Here is an 18781-nt window from a genome sequence, read left to right as displayed (position 1 = left end):
CGGGCGGGGCCGGATTCTGGAAAGGGGCCCCCGCAGCCCCGGGTCGGTCTTCCTAGCCTGGGATGCGGGGGATGCTGTGTTGCCGTGGCGACCCTCGGGCGGCACTCGTCTCAGCTTTCTGGGGCGGCCTCCCAGAAGGGCTGAAAACATCAGGGTGTCCCCAGAGACATCCACTGGGAGCCGGTCGGGACCTCCCTGGCAGGGGCCTTAGCTTTGATACAAAGTAGGAAAAGTTATAACCCAGCCCGGCAGAGACAGCCCGTCTGCTAACTTACTGCTGCTCCTACCGCTGGATTAACACCCAAACCATTTTGTCTTCCTCAGATGAAAGGATCAGGAAATAAAATAGTAAGACTTTTCTGCCTTCAGGTCAGTGAAAAGAAACTAACAAGGGAAACTGTCAGGAATTTTTTTTCCCCTTCTCTAACCGCCCTATAGGAATTAGCATGTCCAAAGTCCACAGCAGGCGTAGTTAAGTTTGCAAAAGTTTTCTGAAGAGTTCTCTGAGCTTTTTAGCTTGCTCCTGCCAGAAGCCGCAAGCATCGAATCCTGTTTCTTTTCCCGGAACCATTCGGAATGCTATCATCAGCTCACCTAGATTAAGCCCGGGGTAGCGAAAGGTGACGAGGCTGTTTTCGGAGAGCCAGGGGTCCCAGCGGCCCGCTTTCCTGCTAGAGGAGGGGGCGGCGCGTAGCTGGAGACTTCAGCGCGGCGGCTCCAAAGATCTCCCTTCACTTTTCACCCCTGATCATCCCCAAAGCTTTGAGCTGCCTTTAAAAACCTTGGCCTTCAACAGGGGTATGAAAACAACCCCAGGCGTTTCTAAACAATCACCCTACTACCCTAGCAGCAAGCAGTAGGAATTTAATTTCTGCAGTGGAGATTCTGTTTTGTCTTTGGTGGGTTTGAAAAGATGCGACTAAGTAAAATCAGTGCGGGTCATTTCCTGTTCATTTAAAGGGCTAATCAAGGCAGGTGGTTCCAAGTGTAAAGATAAGCTACTTAAAAAAATATTTAAATGATTGTCCCCTTTAAGGGGAGATTAATTTAATATAAGCTTTTTATAGTTCCAGGCCTTAGCTGGGTCTTGATCTTATTACAACGACTAATATTCAGTATTTTAAAAAGTATTGTTGGGATTATTTTTAAGTTTTATACAGTTTCCACACTTAGATTGTGATTTCTAAAACAAAACGAAATTTGCAGTTGGCTGTGTCTATAGATTCGCCTCTTTTTCCACTCATTTTTCTAAAAGCAGTTTTTTGTTTTGTTTTGTTTTTTAGTGGGGGTGGAAATGAGGAGAAGGAACGTGGCGGCTTGCTTGACTCTTTTTTCCCTCCCTCCGTTTACTTAGATTTGGGTTTGGGAGACCATTTTACTTTTAAATCATTCTAACCCTTTGCATAAATGGACTCAGCGGTGACTCTTTAGGGCACCCGCATTGAGAGGGGACCCAACAGAGTTGGGCCATGGGGTCACTATCAGATAAAGAGCAGAGGCAAGACGGGCTGATAACACCAAAGGCCATTAAAACCTGGCTGCCCCAATGCACTAGGGCTCTAAGAGATTTGTGGCTTCCTTTGGGGGGAAAATCAGGGTCTCTTCTGAACTCCCTCCTCTGCCAGGGAACCCACACTCAAATATATTAAAAGACTAAATGATTAATAAATAATCTTCAGGAATTGGAGCAATTCAGAGTCTCAAGCCATTACATGAAAGTATTTATTTTCTTCTAAAAAATGAAAAATTATACATATTGCTTTTATGAGCTGTCAGAATTCTTTCTAGCAGAAACCATAATAACCATAGAGTTTCCTTTTTAAAATGACTTTTGGCAATTCACTTAAAAACAATTAATTTGTTTTATTGAGTGATAATCTGTAGGCTGCTAAAAATCAAACTACAGATCTGTTGAAAAAAGTTCAAGCAGGTCCCCTGAGAACATTTAGGGGAAAGGAAAGGATAGTAGAGAAATCAGACCATTTGATTATTATCTGTCACCACCCCAATCCTTATAAAAAGAGGCTTCTTCCTCGAGGAGACCTGCTTACTGCATAACTAGAAGAGTAGACAAAATGTTCAGTGAGACAGCAAACGTGAAGGGATAAAATGTTAGGGATAAAAGCAAGCAAAACATCAAAACCTGCCTACATCCCGGGCTCATTTACTGTGTGTCCCTAGCTTCACTCTATCCACCCACCCAACCACCTCCCAAGAAGCTTCAACAGAAATTATTACTTTAAAATTTGGATCTTAAATAAGCCGCAGGCAATCTCCCTAGGAAGTTAACCAGTAAATAATTATTATATTCCCCATGATAAAGAGAAGCAAATGTGAAACAATGATAAGGCCTGATGATATTGATGAAAAGATCATTGAAGGGCTTCTTAGGAGTCTCCTGAAGTTCTGTAGGTAAATCCTCTACATCAATCTTCTGAACTAAAGAGAGATTTAAAATTATGAATGTTCTTTAAAATAGATTACAATAACCCTGCTTGCTTATTTTGAGCCCCAACCTGTTCTCCCCCTACTCCTTCCCTCCCGTGGAACACCTTAATTTTTTACAGTATGAGAGATACATGTTTTTTACTACTAAGAAAACCTTAAGTTTGCTGTGTGTTTTGCTGTATTTACAGAAGTAGCCTAAAAAGCTGTTTTGATGACTTAGGATGTATTTGGTAATACCATGGTATTATAGCTTGTTTAGGCCCTGGTACACCAGAGTCCAAAGACGTAAACATGCCTTCAGCAGGGAAATTCAGAGGTCTTGGATTCTGATGGTAATATTCTTTTCATAAAAAGGAAATAAGTAATATTTTTGTCGGCAAGATCACAGTCCCTAGCTATTCCTTAAATATCATCTCAGCTGAATTCTATGTTCCACTCCACAGCCTTCTTTGCAACACTGGAAGGTTAACGGATTTGAAGGAAATGAATTGTAACTGTAATTTCAACCTAATTAGAATTGGTTTAAAATGCCAGTTTGAACTGTGAACAGGCTAGCCAAGAACAGTATTGGGAGGTCCATGTAATATAGAAGAGAGTTGATATTTGGCCCAACTTCCTGATACTTTAAAAACAGAGAAGTAAAACAAAATATGAGATATCTTTGGCCAGCAAGTCCCTTCTTGCCTGTTTGGTCTGTGTTAAAATGTAAATGTTTGTGTTTCCTTACCTATTGTTTATAGGTTTTCATTCCAGTTGTTTCTTTTTTCTGTTTGAAGTTAGATATTTTTACATTCTCTCCATATTGCCCGTCAGTGACAAAACCTGTATCAAATTAGCACGCATGTTAGCTTTAAATTAAAAAAAACTTTTTTAACCTGGCTTAAGTATGCTTGTTAACAATTGAACGATATACAGTATTAATGAATTGCCCTGGATTTAATAGTTCCCCTTTACCCACCCCCCACCACCAAAAAAAAAATCCCTCAGAGATCAATACAAGGCCAAGTAAATGATATATAGGTGCCCAAATATGGTTGATTCTGCTGCATTTAAAAAAAAAAAAAAAAGAGAGAGAGGAGTGGGAGTTAAACTTCTAATTTTTTTCTTCTTAAATTCCAACATCAACAGCCTTTTCTTATTTAGCCTCCATGATAATTTTATCCTATGTTTGTTTCAACTTGGCGAAGGTCTCATGAATTTGCCCAATTACGAATGAGGATAGTATTGGAAAGATGAGAGAGGCACAGGCTTGGAGCACTGTGAGGGGAACAGCAGTGGGAGGCAGGTAATTCAGAATACATTTCTGTAGTTATAAAAGATTTATTTATTTTCACCTTTTTACAGATCCAGACCCAACAATGAGTGATTCAGTTTGAAACCCACATAGTCGAGGCAGTCTCTGTATACCTGCTGAATGTTGAGTTAAAATAGAGAAGCCTGGGTTACCACAGGGAGAGGAGGATGAGGAAGTAAAAATATGTGTTCAAAGAGGGCATTTCAACACTGTGAGCTAACTTTACAACGGGAAGTGAAAATCATGAAAAAAAGGGGAAAATTTGTTGTAAGAGACTAAAAAGAGCAAAATAAAGCAAGCCCATTTTTCGGGAATAGAAAAAAAAAAACAGTAACAATAACCAAATAACTGATCAGGGAGATTTATTTCAGTGATATCTTTTTAAAACAAAAAGGGAATTATTGTATCACTGCTCTTAATTAAATGGCAACAAACACACTTATAATGGGAACTAAATAGCTAATTAGAGGGTGCTTGGGGAATAAATAGCAGAGTTTTAAAATCTCCTATATGGAAAACATGTCCAACAATTGGAATGAAAGGATTGAAAAGAGAGATAAAAGGCCCAGACCTTGTTTGGCAGTGCAAGTTGGATAAAATAGAGGAAAATGCCTCCCTGCTTCTATGAGACTAGATTATCCTGGTGTAGTCTTGGGGTTGGAAGTATGTTCATCTCTCATAGTGAGTTAGTTCATGTTCTGTGCCACAAGGACTGAAGCAGTTCTAATGAATAAAAACAATAGATAGTCATCTGGACGCCACAGGGAAAGGGTGATGGCTAGGCAGATCATGAAAATGGGAATCTTGAGAAACATGACTTCCATATCATACAAGTGAGTCTATGGCTGCCTTTTTTACATATAGAAAAAGAGGGCCTGAAAATATATACTACAAAAAAATTATGTAGCAGTTATTAAGGTAAAAATTGGGAAGTAGGAGGCAGAGGAAGGAGTGATAACACTAGATTAAGGAATGCTTTACTGTTACCAATTCAAAAACAGCAACCAAAAATGATGATGTAATTGGAATGAGTAATATAAATGTCACTACTGACTTTACCGTAAAGAATGTCAGAAATGATCAGAATAAATACAGCTTGGGGCATTTCGATTTGAAATTGTATGACTGCTTTGAAAAATAGAAACAAAGAAAATACAGCCAATAATAAATGTCTAGACCAAGAAAATAGTTTCTAGAAGGCCTAAATGATAGCCAAGAAATTGATACTATTGTACAAAGTATCTTTAGGTCATGCTTTTTAGAGTATTTTACTTTGAAATTCTTTGAAAAATAGAAACAAAGAAAATACAGCCAATAATAAATGTCTAGACCAAGAAAATAGTTTCTAGAAGGCCTAAATGATAGCCAAGAAATTGACACTATTGTACAAAGTATCTTTAGGTCATGCTTTTTAGAGTATATTACTTTGAAATTCATTTTCTTAATTACCTGAGTATAAAAAATATTTATCTGCCAGTTTTGTCCAGTAGCCCTGATAAGACTTCATACTTACTCAGTTACATTAAATAAATTCCTGGTCAAGATCAGCTGGGCTAGCAGAAAACCTCAGGCATCTATGAGGAAATGAGTTTACACACCTTGGGACTCACAGATATAAAAATGCAACCCAATTCCACCCCTGAATTGAGGGGAGAGCATAGAAGTGAATGTCCCGTCTTTCTGAGGTCTGTTGATTTTGTAGTTAGTAAACGAAGGGTACATTTCTGATTTTTTTTTTCTTGTGTGCTAGAATTCATTGCTAGTAAAACTCAAGATAATAGCAGCGAGTAGGAGGTATCAAAGATGAACTGTAGAGGGACAGTTTAAGTTACTTAAGAATCGTCAGCAAGATGAAATCTACTTTTAGCAGAAATAAGGTTTTTTTGTGTTTTGTTTTGTTTTGTTTTGTTTTCTAAAAGTAAAGTCTGCACCTTGTTCAGCCTGTTAGTGGAGGTCTGAGCAAGTAAAAGATGGGTTAGATTATAAACTTACGAACACAGGATGTTCTGTTTCTCAAATGGGAGGAATTAAGAAGAGATGATTGTATTCAGGAGACGGCATAGCTACTCAAAATCCTTGATATCTTGCTATGGTTAGTCTTATTCCAACTGTGCTATGTGGCCTAATATGGCTTTATTAGGTAAATTTAGTATATGTGTCATTATTTGAAAATTTACATATAGTTACACATAATGTATTAGGTTGGTGCAAATGTAATTGCGGTTTTTGGAATTAAAAATTGCAAACACTGCAATTACATTTGCACCAACCTACAATATAATAAAAAAGTGCCTCCTCTTTATAACTTTTCTGTTGTTTTGCTTAAGTTTTCGTTGCTATTCCTCTGCAACCTAAAAAATTCATTGAATATACATTTAATTTTAGAATAATCACTACACAAATGCCCTAAAAGTGTACGTATAACATTCCTGATGTCTGCATTTGTCCTTTGACTGGTGTTTAGGTGGTGGCCCTAGGGGATGTTCCAGATGGCACTCTGGTCACTGTGATGGCCGGCAATGATGAAAACTACTCGGCTGAGCTGAGAAATGCTACCGCAGCCATGAAGAACCAGGTTGCAAGATTTAATGACCTCAGGTTTGTCGGTCGAAGTGGAAGAGGTACGTTATCTGTCAAAACCATGCTTGAAACACATTTCATGGCAACAAACCCATATTTCAAAATTCTAGTGATTTCTGTGATGGAATCCCTAGAAACTCGGTCTATCTTAATGTTCTTATTGCTATGTCAAGCTCTTAAAAATATTTATTTGAAGTTTAATATTTTTAGCAGAATCTCTGTATTATTGCTTTATGTTACTGAGTTGATTTAAGACTGATTTGGAACATACAACATAGGAATTGTGAATTTCAAGGAAACCCCTGAGATTTTTACTAAAATGCAAAAAATATAAAACTTACCTTAATGGAAACTAGGATTATACAATTACAATGAGGGTTCTCTCTTGGATAACAATGCAAAAGCTGTTTAATGGAAACTGTTGACTTATGATCTGTGGGCTATCTGTGAAAAGTGACAGAGTTTCGAATGACCACTTCTAATAATTTTAGGGATTTCTAGTGTATGATGTTGAAACATGGCTTCAAGCAAGCTTACCTTTTTAGAAAAAGACATGAAGAAATAATGTTAGTACCATTGATGGCAGTATGATCTTTCTGTTGTATTTCTTTTCAATGCCTTATTTAGGAGGAGGGGTTGGGCCTGGTTAACATTTTAGATACTAATAATATTAGAGACTGGATTATCCAAGAAATTGTTGCATTAGTTCAGCTCCATGTGTGGTTTTATTTTTCCTTGCCTTTAACCCATTATCAAAGCATTAGAGCAGAAATAGGAATCTTGGCTCATTGTAATTTTTTCTGGTTCCCAATTATTTTCAAGTATTATGTTTTCTTTACATTGTAAGAACCAAATCATATTTTATAAACAGCAACAAGTACTAAAAGTTTAGTTGAGGGAGGTAAGATAGTTTTTTAAACTCATTTTTTTGTAATATAGTACCGATTAAGCTTACAAATAAGTTATTTCAAGTATAATAAAAAGACTTATGGTAAATACCTAAATAACAGTAATAGTTCTCTTATTGAAAAAAATGGAAGCACCAATCAAACAACATTTAAAATAAGAGAAATTATTACTCTTTAAAAAGGCATTTAAAAACAAGAAAACCTCAGTTCTCAGAGAATTTGATTAGTCAGAAAGGAGAAAGGGGTAAATGTGAGTTGATTATTTTGGTGATTATTTTTGCTATCCTAGCTATCTGGAGCATTTTCGTAATAGAATCATAGCTGGAGAAAATAAAAAATTTATATAATGTGATTGAAAATATATATTCATAGTACTATATTAATAATAGGGTAATGCAAAGAAAATTATATCCACTTTTTGAAAGCGTGAGTGATGCTATAAGATATAAAAGCATAAGTCATTAAATGGGTTCACTTGTTGTATTAAAAGTCCCCACCTTTCAGTAAATGGAATTTGCATTATGATTCAGAGATGTGTGTCTAGAAAACATCTTAAAGGCTTCGGATGAGTAGCTGGCAGAGTGGGTGAGAAGCCAATAAAAAACGCCCCACAGCCTGGTCCATGCCCATCGGCCTAGCTAACTCTCTTAATTCAGTTCTTGTGGATTTCTGCTGTTAGGAATCAATAGCTAAGTATCATTGAATTGCTTTTCTAGAGAAAGTGTTATCATCATACTAAGCATCGGCCTAGCTAACTCTCTTAATTCAGTTCTTGTGGATTTCTGCTGTTAGGAATCAATAGCTAAGTATCATTGAATTGCTTTTCTAGAGAAAGTGTTATCATCATACTATGCATCTGTGTTGGTCTTCATGTTAGGTTTTGGTCATAAAAGTTTTGAAAACTATTTAATGATCCGTGCCAGTGACATTTTCCCACAAGAAGTTCAGTAGTGGCTTTCCGGCAATGCACAGTAAATCAGTGATAATAAAAAAATGAGATTTTGAAAGCAGCGTGCTTTCTTTTCTGGCATTGATGGCTGATCTTGCATCCCTCATTGGCCATTTCTGTTTTGAGTGGGTGACTAATAGGTGCTTGTGTTTACTTGGGTGACAGTGAACTGTTTCCCCAAGGTGTGGAGTGTTTGCATTTGGCTGCAGGATTCGTGCCAGTATGCCCTTGAGTTTGCATAAAACCCAAAAAGTAAAATAGCTGCAACCAAGGCTGGGCTGTCTTCCCATACTCTGGAATGAGAAAATTAATTGAAATGCCATAAACGGACAATATTTTGAACAGACTCTCCTTCCCACCAGTGATAATAAGCAATGAAAAATACGGATACCCTAATGGAACATTTGACCCAATTGTAATTACTGTGGATATGAATATTGTTGGTCTTGAGATATATATATATGTGTGTGTGTGTGTATATATATATATATTTTTTTTTTTTTTTTTTTTTTTGGTCAGCGCTACAAAACTAAATGAGCTGTCTGAAGGCCCGATTTGACTGTTTCATAATTTCTTTCCATAGTCATAAAATATAATTTGATTTTTCTCTTTCAAGTGTAAGTGTCAACACCAAAGCCTGCCAGATTTTTTTTCTTTCTTTTTTCTTCTGTTTTTTTTTTTTTTTTTTTTTTTTTTTTGCAATTTGCTTCCCATTAGGAAGAGAGCAGATGATTCTGATTAATTTTAACAATTAGTCTTAATCTTCCTCACTGAATCTTATCCTTTAAAAGTTTCATTACGTTTTATTAAGTGATCTTAAGACAACTGTTTCATTTTCTGTTTTTGAAAATGTGCTTGAAAACATACCCTTGGCATGAACACACCATGCCGTGGCTCAGAAGGCCCTGGCTCTTGGCTCATCCAAACTTTCAGTGCCAATTTTGAATTCTGTCAAAAGCCACCAGTCTGATGGATTCTCCAAGGGGCCTAGTACATGGTGCAGAATGAAAGGTAGAAAAAGAAGTTCTCTTTCTGTGACCAGCTGCCAGTCCATGGGGATTGTAAACCTCATAGAAACGCCAGAGGTTGAACATGGAAGGGTTTTTCTCTGTTCTACGAAATGGATCTATCTGGGCGCTGGCTGCCATCCAGGATCACAGCTCCTAACCTCGGGTTCATTCCGTAACTGGGAAAACCTGCCTGTCCGGCTTTGACGGCCTCGCTGGCTACACTGGCCCTGTAGAAGCCTGAACCTTCTCTCTTTTCTTCCATTCCCTCCTTTTTCTCCCTGGCAGTTTAAATCTTGGTTCAGAGTATATCTCACCCTTGGAATGTTTCTCTCTTTGATTCAGTATCTCCATGTAAATCGACCGCTCCTTTACAAAGGAGGAAGAGATAGCAGCTCCCAGGAGATGAGGGTTAGGGAGCTCTGGGGACCGGGCTGAACTCCAGAGGTCATGTGAGCACAGAGGTTGTTGTTCAGAACAATTCACATTTTAGCCAAATGGACTGGGACTCATGACACCCCCCAAAAATTGAAGTTCAGGGTCAAAAGGAATACTCTTGTGTGAAACGAATTCACTGAGCAGCTTATATCAGTTTATATCTGCAGTTGAGGCAAGTGCTACATCACCTGCCACCTTTAGAATGAGAAGAAAGTGTATCATGGCTTCAGCTGAGAGAAATTTGAGAAATTTTAGCAATTGGTGTCCGGGCATGGTGGCTCACACCTGTAATCCCAGCACTTTGGGAGGCCGAGGTGGGTGGATCACCTGAGGTCAGGAGTTCAAGACCAGCCTGGCCAACATGGTGACACCACCATCCCTACTAAAAATACAAAAAATTAGCCAGGTGTGGTGGTGGGCGCCTGTAATCCCAGCTACTCGGGAGGCTGAGGCAGGAGAATCGCTTGAACCCAGGAGGCAGAGGTTGCAGTGAGCCAAGGTTGTGCCACAGCACTCCAGTCTGGGCAACAAGAACAAAACTCCATCTAAAAAAAGAAAAAGAAAAAGAAATTTTAGCAATGAAATCTGTGACTGCTTCATCCCGGTTGGAGTATTTAATCAGTCAGAGAATAACTGATCAATCAGGAAATACAGCTTTAGTAATTTCATTTCAGAACCAAAGAAGAAATCTCTCCAGCTGCATTATCAGCTGCATTGTTGCTGCACGAGGAAAGATGATCTACTGCACATTTCTTTCTAGTTTTTTCTTAGAATATGATTTTTAATCTTTTGGGAACATCATAGATACTTTTGAAAATCCTTTGGAAGGCTTTTTCCAAGGACAAAAAAAAAATGCACGTGTTCACTTACACACAGAATTACGTATATCATTTCAGTTTCTAGGCTGCCAGAACTCATTTATGGACCTTCTGGGGATCCACGGACCCTAGGCCAAAAATTTGTGAATTTGGAACTTTGCATTGATCGTGCAGGGCCAGCTTAGCCCTGTGCCGTATATAGTAGACACCTGAAAATGAATAAATACATGTACAAATGAGCTAGACATTTTCTTGAACCTGTGCTGTTTTGGTAACACCTGTGTTTTTGTTATCGCCGGGATCTGGTTTGTATAATTAAGAAAGTAGATCTCCTTGAAACCACTAGCCAGGCCTTTGGATGGCCATCAGGTATGCACACATATCATCACGGGTAAAGGGGAGGGGGCCTATTCTGTCATTGAAAGGACAGTCACTTCCCTCGTACTGTGTCCACACCCAGCCCTGTGAGGCCAAGTGTTCTGTGGCCTGTCAGGATGGCGTTGAGTTTCTTGAAGGAATTTGTGTTTACATTGACCTCCCTGGCAGCTTTAATCTTGCCCGCTTTCAAAATAGTATCCTTTCCCAACACATTTATACAATGAAATTCCTTCAGTATGTTCTTGCTGTGAATATCTTCCCAGACATAATATTTATCCTGTCACAATCTGGGTTATTGCATATTTGTGTAATGTTAGTTGCTTAAGGCATTTTCATTCTTAAATTATTCTACATTATTTGGGGTAAAGTGTGGGAGGTTGCCTTTTAGGTGAGTGGAAGACTGTGGTCAAGAGGAAGAGAAGGTACATTTAGGGAAGGATAAATGGTACTGATATTCTAAGCAAAGAGACATGGCTTGGCTTTATGTAGCGGTTGTTACCAAGAGATGATCTGAATGACTCGCAGTATTATCGTAGGATCCAAGTCCTTCTCTATTCTATTAACAGATTCATATAATAGAAGAAGGAAAAATTCATCTGACCACCTCAGATTTGTTTCACGGGTAATGTTCATGGTATAAACTGGCAGTCAGATCTCCTAGAGAGAATATAAGGAAAAGACATGAGTTATATTAAAATCAACTCTCCCATTTTCCCACTTTTTTCTGTTACGTACTGATCTATACTTTAAAATAATATATATACTGAAATCTGTATTCAGATCTCACTGCAAGCAAATATAGATGAATAAAGACCCAGTCTCTGATATACCAAGCCTCAACCAGCCCTAACAAATACTGCTTTTCAATGGGCAGGTCAAAAGCTTGCCTCCATGATCTGATGTAGAATTCATCTCCAGAGACCGAGTTTCTCATTCGGTTTCACATTTGCCAATAATAGGGTAGCAACACTTTCCTAAAGCAAGTTGCTCCCTGCCCTGCTTAAAGCCTGGGGTGGCCCAGTCATGGCAAGGACCAGCAGGAAAAGCTTTCTTGAAAACTGCTTGTGCTTGCAACAAGCAGTTTCACAGTTGATCACTTCATAGTTTTCTTGCTGATTTTATGAAGTGTCAGGCATTGCTGATGGTGTCACACAGCTTTTTTAAATTGAGGTTATTTGTATGAACAATATTTTATAGTTTGATGGGCAGAAGCTGTACTTCTCTCCACCCACCCTCAACCCCTTCCTTGCCAGCCGGCTTGTGTTTGGTGGAGGCATTTCTTTTTGGTCAGGACAGAAGACTATCAATCAGAAAGTGCCTGCAAGAGAAATAATGGTTGAGTGATTTTTAGAGCTTCCTGTTTCAGCAACAAGCCTTATAGACATAAACAGTGATCCAGCCAACGGCTGCAACCCTGCTCTGGTTCTAATAAATCAGTTTTGTATTTTCTTTTTTGTGCTGGTTGGCAAGGGGCAAGAGAGGGTGGAGAAGGCTGGCTAAAGAAGAACATATTCTGTGTTTCTGGTTTTTTGTTTTTTTTTTTTTTTTAAGGAAAAATTACTTGTTGACAAGGAGAGATGGTGTACTGTCTTTTTTTTTTTTATTGAGACAGAGTTTCCCTCTTGTTGCCTAGGCTGGAGTGCAGTGGTGTGATCTCGGCTCACCGCAACCTCCACCTCCCAGGTTCAAGCGATTCTCCTACCTCAGCCTCCTGAGTAGCTGGGATTACAGGCATCTGCCACCACGCCTGGCTAATTTTGTATTTTTAGTAGAGATGAGGTTTCACCATGTTGACTGGGCTGGTCTTGAACTCCTGACTTCAGGTAGTCCACCCGCCTTGGCCTCCCAAAGTGCTGGGATTACAGTCGTGAGCCACCATGCCTGGCCGGTGTACTGTCTTATGGCTGTTTTCTTTCTGTAGATGATTATGAAACGAGTTCAGATCAGTAAAGAGATGTTTATGAATAACCATATACTGTCAATATGGAGAGAGAGTGTGCTTTTGAAGGCTTCATTGATTCTTAGCCAGTGGAGTGTGTGTGCTTGTGTGCGTGTGTGCAAGGGGGAGAGAGAGAGAGAATGAGAATATCCATACTTCCATTGAGAGACTTCTTGGGCCAAATTATCTTTGAGGACTAAATTCATGCTAATAACATCTTCTCATCTAAAGCCCAAATAAAGCAATTAATGGAAATTAATAAGTGAGCAGTGTGGATTTAATGAGCTGCCTATGAATACTTTGACATGTGCTCATTTTGTCGGCTCCCTGGCGGGGCGTGGGGACAGATCGCAGCACTTCAACGTCTGTATTTATAAACATGCATTCCTGGACGTCAGGCAGCGTGCATACTCCATCATTGGTTCTGCTGTGAGTCCTACGTTCAACAGAGATGTATTCTGATCTGTGTGGAAGACAGAGCAATTGACGGCATTCAATTTGCACTGCACTGATTTGGGATTCCAGTACATTGCCCAGTCCCTGTTAGTCTATATTGGGCAGCATGTCCCATTCAGGAACTCCACTTGACGTCACCGAACTTTCTCCAACGAAGGTGTCAGGCAATTGAGGTCCGTAGAGGAATCCCAGCAACTTCCTCTGAGAGGCTCACGGCCATTCTGCTGCTAGACTGAAAATGCGTTTCCTCTGATTTCCTTAGTGAGGAAGCATTCATTTAGGAGCCATTTAAACTGTGTTTTTCTCAAAGAAGATGTAAGTACATTTCCTGTTTATTTTTCAACTTAGATTAATTTGGGCTTTTACCTTGAGATTCAAGACCATCATTAAGAATGTATGGGCAGGGCCATCTGCAGAACTACCCCACCTCCCCCATCACCTAACCCAGGGACATGCCTGTCCAGTTAATAGGAGGGCTGGCCAGCACTCTGGGGTGGTGTGTGGCCCTAATTGAGTCACCTTATGCAAACCAAGGTAAATCACAGGAATATGGGCAGTTTGAGCATAATTGGTCATCTGTGTGCTTATCAGATCTCTGGAAGTGGAAACACTCCAGTTTGCTCAAGGCATTGGGTTGGGGTCTTTACAGAATTTTTTCCTTCATTCTATTTGAAACTATTGTATAGAGAATAGTCAGTATTAATTATCTATCTTTCTATCTATAATTAATAAGGAGCTAGTCTAAACTCACATCATAATAAGGCTTTGTCTGCCTCTTTAAGTGGTGTGTCGCTAGTACCTACGACAAATGTCCTGCCTTCATTATTCTATCTGAAACCACTGGGCAGTTTATTATCAGTATCTTGTCTCCCTGCTTATCAATTTTGATCATAATCTTGCTCAATGTTTCCCAGCTGGGGTGATTTGACTCCCAGAAGACATTTAGCGATATCTGCAGACGTTTTTGGTGGTCGTGTATTGGGTTGGGGAGTGCTGGTGGCATCTAGTAAGTAGAGGCCAGGGATCTACTAAACGTCCTACCATGCACCTGACAGCCTCCGCAACAAAGACCCAAATGTCAGTTGTGCTGAGATTGAGAAACTCATCTAGCTCTAGTCACGCGTGATCTCGCCCTGATCGCGCATAGGTTGTAAAATGTTTCCCTTGCCCCTTTTATTCTGACATTCTGCCTCCCTACAAACTTATCAAAATGTATGAAAAACTTACTTTAAAATTTATGAAAAACTTATTTTTAAAACATTGCACAGAATAAAAAATAGAGAACCTCATTGAATATTGAAAGTTTTTTTTGAAAGGAAAACATAGCAGTGTTCTGTATGCATAGAATTGCACCATCCCCGTGGCTCCACTGACCCTGCCTGCTATCCTGGGTCAGGGATGCATAGTGGCTGGAGGAGTGGCTGCAGGTGGGGTGGTGCACACAGCAGGGCAGCTTCTCCAAGAAGGCTCCCCACTGTAGCCGCCCCATCATGAATGTCACACATGTGAGGTCCACAAGGACCGCAGAAACTAGAAAGCCCTCTGCCAGAGGCCTGCTGCTTTTCCCTGAATACTTCAGTGGAGAGGCCATGGAGCCACTGATCTAGGAATGGGAATTAATGTCAGTGGACAGTGTCTACTCATGTTAAAAAAGTGATAAAGAGCCGGGCGTGCTGGCTCACGCCTGTAATCCCAGAACTTTAGGAGGCCAAGGCAGAAGGATCATTTGAGGTCAGGAGTTTGAGACCAGCTTGGCCAACGTGGTGAAACCCCATCTCTACTAAAAATACAAAAATTAGCCAGGAGTGGTGGCACATACCTGTAATCCCAGCTGCTCTGAAGGCTGAGGCAGGAAAATTGCTTGAACCAGGGAGGCGGAGGTTGCAGTGAGCCGAGATTATGCCACCACGCTCCAGCCTGGGCGACACAGCAAGACTCCATCTAAAAAAAAAAAAAAAAAGTGATAAAAGCAAGGTCTTGGTGTGTGTCACTGACAGACAACTCCCAGACACCAAAATGGCTCCGTCTGCATACCCTAAATAAAAATGAAGGCACTGCATGGCAGGAGGGGAGACAGGACCAAGGTTTGTGGGTTTGCCGCCCACAGGATGGGCTTGCAGATGCCACCCGCAGACAGATGGCTGGGTTCCTCTGGAGCTTTATCCCACCTGCCCCAGCATGTCAGTTTTGCCATCACCTGTTTTTACACTGAGATTCAGGGCACGATGATTTGAAAACAAAAATCCACAGGGAGACTCCCCTGGTTGTTCCCAGTGCATCAAGGTAGAGCCTGCTGCAGGTTGAGTTTCTGGAATAGGTCAGGCTGTGTCTGCTTTGTTTGTTTGTCCGTTTCCTTGCTTTTGTGCTCCATGGAGACCCTCACGCCTAATTCTCCTTCTCCGTGTATACATCTGCTTCCTTTAAGCTCCCCACAGTAGAGCAACGCTCCTAGATTCGACATAGAGATCACTTGTGTGTCATGTAATCTGTGACTAGTAAGCATTAACTATCCAAATGGGAGTTCGTGGACGGTGTCTGAACCAGGGACTGCACGGAGCTCACGACTTGCTGTAGGTGTGCTCTAGAGAGAAGGTCACTGGGGAAAAAGCTTGAAAACAGCTGTGGCATGCAAGGGTGTGTGTAGGAACAGAGACGCAAGCACTGTGGAAAGGAAATGAAGATGTGCTCAGGAGCCCCGAGGAAGTGGGCTCACAGGAATTTTCCAAAATCAAGAGATCCAGCCTTTAACTAGAAAGCGCCAAGTGGTATCATTAGTGACATTAGATGATGCCTGATACATGGTCTGTGAATGAATGACTGTTCAGGACTGTTTGTTTTTTTGTTTTTTTTTTTTTTGAAATGGAGTCCCACCCTGTCACCAGGCTGGAAGGCAGTGGCGTGATCTCAGCTCACTGCAGCCTCCGCCTCCTGTGTTCAAGCAATCCTCCTGCCTCAGCCTCCCAAGTAGTTGGGATTACAGGCGTGCACCACCATGCCTGGATAATTTTTGTATTTTTCGTAGAGACGAGGTTTCACCACGCTGGCCAGGATGGTCTCGATCTCTTGACCTCGTGATCTGCCTGCCTCGGCCTCCCAAAGTGCTGGGATTACAGGCATGAGCCACTGTGCCAGGCCCAGGACTGTTTTGATGTTAGGCAGTGCAGCCTAGTGGTCAGCACGTGGACTTTACTGGCTTCCCCACTGTTTCAACTTGGGTGTTGCTGACATTTAGGGCCAGTTATTCTTTGCTGTGAGTGGCTTTCCTGTGCATGGTTGAACATTTAACAGCATCCCTGGCCTCTACTCAGTGGCCACTAGCACCCACCCTCCTGGTTGTGACAACCAGAAATCTCTGAAGCCATTGCCTCATGTCCCCTGGGGGCAAATCGCCCCTGGTTGAGAACCACTGGCTTGGAGCTATTGTCCTTGAACAAGCTACTTGACCTGTCTAAGCCTGATTTTGCCCTTGTCCGTGGGAAGACAGAGGGACAATGAGGATTGACTACCTGAGACAAGAGATAGGTTAGGAGTTGTTACTTTTTGCAGTGACACCAACACCGTGGGGCAGACAATGGGGACTCTGAGTGCATAGCAAGCAACAGCAAACAGCAACAACAACAACCAGAGGTCTGCTTTTTTTGTTTGTCTAAATGGATGAGCTTCCAAGGAGGAAACACAATCCTTATCCTTATTTCAGGGTCCCATATAGTTCTGTGGTTGTGAAAGGGTTATATGCGGCAGGCCCTGAGATTCCTGTTAGCAATGGGATAAACGAAATTAAATATGTACTGTAATTTGAAGCACTGCTTTTCATGGGAAAAGAAGTTCTCCCAACTCAGCCTTTCCAACTCTTTTGTCCAAACATTAATGGCATGCAAATATTTATGATTCATATGTGCCCCTTTTAATTCCCAATCGTATTTTAACAGTAAACACTTCATTTTAATAATGAAGCAGAATAATCCCTTTGTCCTGTCGCTGGGTTACACAGGCTGGCACCCGGCAGCATCACATTCTTCCTGAGCGATCATTGCTGCCTCCACCCAAGTTGAAGGGGTTTTGTAGCAGTGCCACGGCAGCTCGCCTTGGACTGTACTTGAGGACTTCCGGATGTTCCTCTGGAAGCCATTCTTAAGGTTGTGTCTCAGCATTTTCATAAATTGCAAGTGAACATCCACACGTATTTTTCTCTTTTGGCTATATATAAACTCAGCACTGGTTCATCTGGCTGTTACTTGGAAGGGTTCTTACTACACTATTATCTTGCATTCTGGCCAAATCCCTGAACTCTAGATTACACTGAACCCATTGTGTCCTATTTAATATTCCTTTGATTCGTAATGATGACATAGAAAACACACACATCTATTAGCGATGATTCTGTGAGTCCTAGAAAAGTAGCATAATGTAATATGAGAAGTGGACACACCTGTAGGACTCAGATGTACTGGCCTCAGTCTCCCCATCTGTTCAATAGGTTTAACAATGCCTTTCATCTATGACTTATATCATCTATGTTAGGATGATAAAAGCAAGATGGTGTGTATGTAACTATACTTAGGAAGAAGAGCTGTGGCCCCTCTTGATGACGTTCTTCCTTCTACAGCGAGAATCCCTGAGGGAGGAGGGGAGAGAGCAAGCCAGAGGCAGCATCGGTCTTGCCGAATTTGAAAAGTTGGGAATGATGCTGTTTTTCAGGGCCCACTCCTAGATGGCAAGGAATTTATATTCCTTTGTCCTGCTAAGGGCCTATAAAATGAGAGTGCATGAGATAACAGCAGGCATTCCATAAATATTCACAAGTAAATGCCTATGTAATAATAATATAATTACAAACTTTTATTGGGTATTGACCCTGTGCTGGAAGTATAGTACCTATTCCTGTTTTATTAGAACTCTCCCTCTGCCCCACCCCGCAAGGTCATTTACTAAGGGCATTTCTTTCATTCATTCATTTATCAGATATACATTGTGCACCCACTGTGTGCCAGGAACTGGGCTAGCATGAGAAATACGAAGGTCAGCCAAAGAGAACCCACATCCTTGGAGGATAGTAAGGAACATGGCAATTAAGTAGGCCATCCCTGTTCTGAGTAGATAACACATGATAGACAGGTGTGGCAGGAGCCAAGGCTCAGAGGTACAGAACCTGGTGAAGGTTCAGAGGGTCTCCCTGGACCACTTGTCATTCACTTGAGACCCGCAGGTGACAAGGAGACTAACCCGGTGGAGGCATGAAGAATCATGTCCCAGAAGAGAAAGCAGAGTGAGGAAGGAGCACCTGGCCTGTTGGGAGCTGAGAGATGCTCCAGTGGCGGTGGTTGGGGAGTGATGGCGGGGAGCCTTACATATGGCGGGGATTGCCTTAACATCTACGTTGGGAATTTGGTCTGATCCTAATGAAATGGAGAACCACTTACAGCTAACTCCAGATACAAATTGTGGAAAGATACTTGGCTTACAGTTCAAAGAATGGAAAGGACATTTGGAGGGTGCGTGGGGAGCTGAGACCCATCCAGAGACTGAAAGCTCTCCTTTCTCCTTTCAAGCAGCGCCAGGCTTGTGT

At 41.0% G+C, this 18781-nt stretch overlaps 1 protein-coding gene across 8 annotated transcripts in view; it reads left to right on the top strand.

Annotated features, from left to right (window-relative positions):
- The window catches only part of RUNX1 (RUNX family transcription factor 1), a 260858-nt gene that overhangs the window by 161900 nt on the left and 80177 nt on the right, over nucleotides 1-18781 (top strand). For all 8 annotated transcript variants that reach the window (XM_054468825.2, XM_054468831.2, XM_063659698.1 and 5 more), the window contains one exon: nucleotides 6207-6363. In XM_054468825.2, the coding sequence (XP_054324800.1) occupies nucleotides 6207-6363 (157 nt within the window). The remainder of the gene's footprint in view (nucleotides 1-6206; nucleotides 6364-18781) is intronic.

The sequence above is a fragment of the Pongo pygmaeus genome, chromosome 22, assembly GCF_028885625.2.
Source record: "Pongo pygmaeus isolate AG05252 chromosome 22, NHGRI_mPonPyg2-v2.0_pri, whole genome shotgun sequence".
NCBI classification, from domain to species: domain Eukaryota; kingdom Metazoa; phylum Chordata; class Mammalia; order Primates; family Hominidae; genus Pongo; species Pongo pygmaeus.
Note: the sequence above shows the minus strand (reverse complement) of the source record. Positions and strands in the feature narration are given on the sequence as shown.